At 35.9% G+C, this 6,227-nt stretch overlaps 2 protein-coding genes across 2 annotated transcripts; both read left to right on the top strand.

Moving 5' to 3' along the window:
- LOC104750666 (zinc finger protein JAGGED) lies at nt 298-2,003 on the top strand. Its single transcript, XM_010472495.1, has 5 exons — nt 298-534; nt 632-726; nt 833-961; nt 1,205-1,289; nt 1,390-2,003. Coding segments are annotated over exons 1-5 (762 nt in total). The 5' UTR covers nt 298-532; the 3' UTR covers nt 1,841-2,003.
- On the top strand, nt 2,482-2,952 carry LOC104753686 (zinc finger protein JAGGED-like). The gene has a single exon (XM_010475903.2). It carries the CDS (start codon nt 2,492-2,494, stop codon nt 2,843-2,845), a length of 354 nt encoding a protein of 117 aa, XP_010474205.1. The 5' UTR covers nt 2,482-2,491; the 3' UTR covers nt 2,846-2,952.

Raw genomic sequence — 6,227 nt, 5'->3', positions numbered from 1 at the left:
AAAAGATCCAAACTCATTGATTCTTTTTGAAAAAATAGCTAGCTCTTTCAAAAAAATATTAAGAGTTTGTCTTTTTTAACATGAATTAATTGCACAGTAATAGGGTTCTAGAGTAGTAGCCCTAGCATCTCCTTTCACTCAGGAAATGTCCCTCTCATCTCTCTCTTTCATCACACACACACACACATACACACACACACACAAACTCAAACACAAAAACTTTCTCTCTGGTTTAATTAAACCCCCTTAAACCTACATGACTACCCTCTTATCTTTTTAAGGTCACGAGACCCACTTTGCTAATTTAGTTTCCACACGCAGAGAGAGAAACAAAGAGAGAGAGAGATGGGAGGGAGGGTTTGTGGCAGATAAACTGATAGAAAACTTTCGAACCTCTCTTATTTAACTTTTACTACTCTCTACGTTTTTCTCTTCCTTTTGTGGTGCCGCCTCCAACTGAAAGTCTTCTAAAATATATTCTCAATTATTGTAGCTCTCTTCGGGAGAAGTCTTATCTCACGCCAATCTTACTATGTATATGCCCCACCAGATCACTTTCTTAGTTCTATCTTCCATTAATAATTTCCTAAATCTTTATATTGACACCTTTTTTATTGAAAATTTTGGACAGGAGGCATGAGGAGAATTACTTAGACCTCAACAATCTTCCAGATGATTCTTCTAAAGATGGCAATAAGCAAGCCCTCGAGGAAGGTTCTTCCTCTGGTAGGCATACCATAAAACCCTAACTTTTTCTTTAGTTAGATATAAGTTTATTAGATTATACTAGAATTATTGTGTTAATGTGATTTTTTTCATTGTTGGTAAATAGGTCAAAGAAAGAAGAAAGGTAGTAAAGATAGGAAAGATGAGAGTGGGAAGGTGTACGAATGTCGATTTTGTTCACTCAAGTTCTGCAAATCCCAAGCTCTTGGTGGCCACATGAATCGCCACCGACAAGGCAAGTCCATTTTTATACATATATTACTCTCTCCTTCAACCTCTTTTAAACTTTTATATAATCCACATTTCATATTCACACTTTTCTAGTTCGTCCAAATAAACCCTCTCTTTGTCTTTCGATAAATGCTTGATGTCACATCCATGCTTTGACTACAACTAAACACGAGTAGATGTAGCTTAATCGCATTTAAGACTAAAACTCTATCGATGTGTCCTTTTTCTCTATGAACTTATATTAAAGAGAGGGAGACCGAGACATTGAATCAAGCTCGTCAATTGGTCTACCGTAACGATACCATAACCCCACCTGGAATTTCACCTTTCGGGTATACTTACTTTTACCTCTTCAATGTACTTAACATCATTATTTTCGTGTAAATATGTGCTTTATTATCATATGAATGATATAATTGGAATTATTGGCAGCTATCACACTACAGATCCAACAATATACCGGTCGGTTTACTCATCACCAATGCTATACCCCGGAAGCTCCTCAACAAACTTGGTTCCACAACCGCCCATGCCGCCGCCGCCGCCGCCATATCCATACTCTTCAAACCAATACTCTCCTCACAACCACTTCAACGACTACTACTTAAACCCATCTTTCCGAGCGAGCAGAAGCATCTCTCCAAACCCTAACCTCCCCGCCGCAACCACTGTTAATTACATGGCCGATAGTCCTGTGGAACCGAGCTGCTACACTTGTGTAGGTGCACCCGTTGGTCCGACCGGTTTCCCTAGCCGTGACTCCGCCAGCGTCCGTGCGCCGCTCGAACCGCCACAAGGTCGTGATAGTGACGCTTCACGGCAGCGTTTGGATCAGTCTCTTAGGTTCCCCATCAATCGGTTCCAAGATCATCACTCGCTCTGAAATATTAAAATAGATTCCCTCTGCTTTTCTTTTTCTTTATCTTCTTTTGTTATTTTGGGTATTTTTCTTCTTCTCTTAATTTGTTAACTTTGTTGGTTCTATGTAAAAGTGGGATCAAGAATTGTCTAAACGTTATATGGATCCTACATGTGTTATTACCATAATGACCTGTTTTGCTGTTTTTTTAAATTATTTGTCTAGTTGAATATCTATATTTAATCTCAAACGGTTTTGTTTTGTGATTATTATTGTTATATCTAACATTATGATTTGTGTAGTACTCGAATTTAGTGCGGTATAAATACAAAAATGAAAAATTATCGTACTGAATCGCAGATGCAAAACGATGTTAAACCAATTCATTTAAGACTAAAGTTAACATAGTTAGAAGATGAGAGGGACCATCATGGATGTGTACTATTGGGTATAAATTAAAAGGTGAACGTTTAACAAAGTTTCCATTTATGGATACACAATGGAAGTGATTACTATAAGCTAAAAATAAAGCTTTTGCAATATATTATAATATTAGAGAACAACGAGAGGACAGAGGAACCGGACAAATGGGTCAGAGAGAGAGAGAGAGAGAGAGAGAGAGAGAGAGANCTATACCCCGGAAGCTCCTCAACAAACTTGGTTCCACAACCGCCCATGCCGCCGCCGCCGCCGCCATATCCATACTCTTCAAACCAATACTCTCCTCACAACCACTTCAACGACTACTACTTAAACCCATCTTTCCGAGCGAGCAGAAGCATCTCTCCAAACCCTAACCTCCCCACCGCAACCACTGTTAATTACATGGCCGATAGTCCTGTGGAACCGAGCTGCTACACTTGTGTAGGTGCACCCGTTGGTCCGACCGGTTTCCCTAGCCGTGACTCCGCCAGCGTCCGTGCGCCGCTCGAACCGCCACAAGGTCGTGATAGTGACGCTTCACGGCAGCGTTTGGATCAGTCTCTTAGGTTCCCCATCAATCGGTTCCAAGATCATCACTCGCTCTGAAATATTAAAATAGATTCCCTCTGCTTTTCTTTTTCTTTATCTTCTTTTGTTATTTTGGGTATTTTTCTTGTTCTCTTAATTTGTTACTTTGTTGGGTCTATGTAAAAGTGGGATCAAGAATTGTCTAAACGTTATGGATCCTACATGTGTTATTACCACAATGACCTGTTTTCCTGTTTTTTTTTTTGTTTGTCTAGTTGAATATCTATATTTAATCTCAAACGGTTTTGTTTTGTGATTATTATTGTTATATCTAACATTATGATTTGTGTAGTACTCGAATTTAGTGCGGTATAAATACAAAAATGAAAAATTATCGTACTGAATCGCAGATGCAAAACGATGTTAAACCAATTCATTTAAGACTAAAGTTAACATAGTTAGAAGATGAGAGGGACCATCATGGATGTGTACTATTGGGTATAAATTAAAAGGTGAACGTTTAACAAAGTTTCCATTTATGGATACACAATGGAAGTGATTACTATAAGCTAAAAATAAAGCTTTTGCAATATATTATAATATTAGAGAACAACGAGAGGACAGAGGAACCGGACAAATGGGTCAGAGAGAGAGAGAGAGAGAGAGAGAGAGAGAGAGAGAGAGAGAGATTGTCTTGATAATAATATATGATACAATGTGTAGTGAGATTGGAACAGCCTTTATCTGAGCTCATCTAGAACTCTCAGCTATTTTGGCCTGAAGCTAGGTGTGAGGATTGGGGATTGGAGAGACTTGGTTTATGGGTTTTGGCGTTGGTTGTTCAAAATCNCTGCTTTTCTTTTTCTTTATCTTCTTTTGTTATTTTGGGTATTTTTCTTGTTCTCTTAATTTGTTACTTTGTTGGGTCTATGTAAAAGTGGGATCAAGAATTGTCTAAACGTTATGGATCCTACATGTGTTATTACCACAATGACCTGTTTTCCTGTTTTTTTTTTTGTTTGTCTAGTTGAATATCTATATTTAATCTCAAACGGTTTTGTTTTGTGATTATTATTGTTATATCTAACATTATGATTTGTGTAGTACTCGAATTTAGTGCGGTATAAATACAAAAATGAAAAATTATCGTACTGAATCGCAGATGCAAAACGATGTTAAACCAATTCATTTAAGACTAAAGTTAACATAGTTAGAAGATGAGAGGGACCATCATGGATGTGTACTATTGGGTATAAATTAAAAGGTGAACGTTTAACAAAGTTTCCATTTATGGATACACAATGGAAGTGATTACTATAAGCTAAAAATAAAGCTTTTGCAATATATTATAATATTAGAGAACAACGAGAGGACAGAGGAACCGGACAAATGGGTCAGAGAGAGAGAGAGAGAGAGAGAGAGAGAGAGAGAGAGAGAGAGATTGTCTTGATAATAATATATGATACAATGTGTAGTGAGATTGGAACAGCCTTTATCTGAGCTCATCTAGAACTCTCAGCTATTTTGGCCTGAAGCTAGGTGTGAGGATTGGGGATTGGAGAGACTTGGTTTATGGGTTTTGGCGTTGGTTGTTCAAAATCAAAATTTAAAAGGACATTTTGTTACATATAAAGTTATAAAGTGTAAGAAAGAAGTAACTAGATCCAGATGGAGACCGTTAGATGCAAGCTGAATTCCCCTAACTAGTTAAACTTCCCTTTTGCATTTTCAGCTCCACTCTAGTTCCTATCAACTACTACTTCGATTTTTCTTTTTTTCTTTTTTATTTTTTTAAAATCCTATTAAAAAGCTACTCTACTCGATTTTTGTTACAAAAGAAAATTTTGTTCATCCAACACTGACCAACAATTACGCCCTCTTTACATGCCACATTTATTTGTTATCCAAAATCGGCTAATTTTTTTGTTACACTCGAATATTATACAACTATATTGATACCATAGAGAAAAATATAACTTTATATATAACCAAAGAACCTCGTTCGAAGAAATATATATAGTGAAAATATTTCTTTTGGATGATAAAAAAACATGGTGATAATTTCTTGAAATTCTTGTTGAGACATATTATATGTGGTCAGGGGGTAATGGCCTCGAGTATATCTATTGTTTCTTTATATTTAATCTGACCTTAATTTATAACTACACATAGATACATACACATGTATACAGAGATCGATAGGTGAGGTGGCCGAATCACTAACTTGATCTGCATTGATATAACATGTTTTTATTTGTTTTCTGATGTCATGGGTTAGCTAGCATTGTTTAGTCGTAAGAGCACTGGCCTATTGTACAAGCATACGCAAGTACACTTATACAATATGCAATGGAAACGACAGAGATGAGTTTTTAGTTTCAAACAACGTGTGCTGGGTACGAATCATTGTCTACATGTATATGCATGTATATAACTATATATCACTGATATATATACTGTAACGTCAATACGTCATCATGTGGGTAAAAACCATTCAATCTCGATCGGATGATTTATGAATTATGAGTCATGGGACCAAACTTTTTTTTATATAATTTAAATTCTATCGTTGTAGAGTAAAACATATTTAGATAGATGAAGTTATGAAATTAGATGTGTGGTTTGACATGGAAGGGATCACATTAATCAGCCCTCCAAACTTTTTATATTTGTCTCGCTATATATAGTTAGCCCAAACCGGTCTATCAGTAGCCCGACCTGATTGGACATTTATCTTATGTAGCTTCGGCCGATCCTACTTCTGATTTTTTTTTTTATTATTGTTATCGTTTTATGATTTTATTCTCTCCGGGTGATGTCAACTCAAAAGTATGTTGACCAAGTAACTTTAATTGATATTATATAGATTGGACGAAAGAGCTGTGAATAGTTTCCACGGCAGCGCCGTATAACAAGGCACCTATTACACTTTTAGGTTGTCGATGAAATGCTTGAGACTTTGAGTGAAGATTACAATATAAGATATGAATGTATAATATACATATATATCTATATTATAAAACGTTCTAGATATGCTGTATATTATAATATTGTCTATATCTTATTTATATTTTTCGACTACCTCACAAAAGCCTCTTGTTGGTGAAATTTTGTATCAAAGCATATATATCTAACAAAAAAATATGAAAACATTTGGAGTAGTTATACATATCCATGTGAATTATCGATATTGTAAAAGCCATTATCCGGCTTAGCCCGACCCTGAAAATACTGTTTAAAAGTAATATTTAAGCTATAAAAACATAATTTTTTGTTAGATATGTTTTAACCCTTGACTAGCTTGACATGTTTTAACCCAAACACATGATTAATGTTTTTGGCGATTAAATATCTAAATTTGATCCCTGGTCTTTAAGAGCTAGTTTGGACCAGATATATAAGCTTTGAACCTAATTAACATTCCCGATCTACCGTTTTTCCTATGTTAGAGATGCTTCGA

Source organism: Camelina sativa, chromosome 16 (assembly GCF_000633955.1).
Source record: "Camelina sativa cultivar DH55 chromosome 16, Cs, whole genome shotgun sequence".
In the NCBI taxonomy this organism is placed as follows: domain Eukaryota; kingdom Viridiplantae; phylum Streptophyta; class Magnoliopsida; order Brassicales; family Brassicaceae; genus Camelina; species Camelina sativa.
Note: the sequence above shows the minus strand (reverse complement) of the source record. Positions and strands in the feature narration are given on the sequence as shown.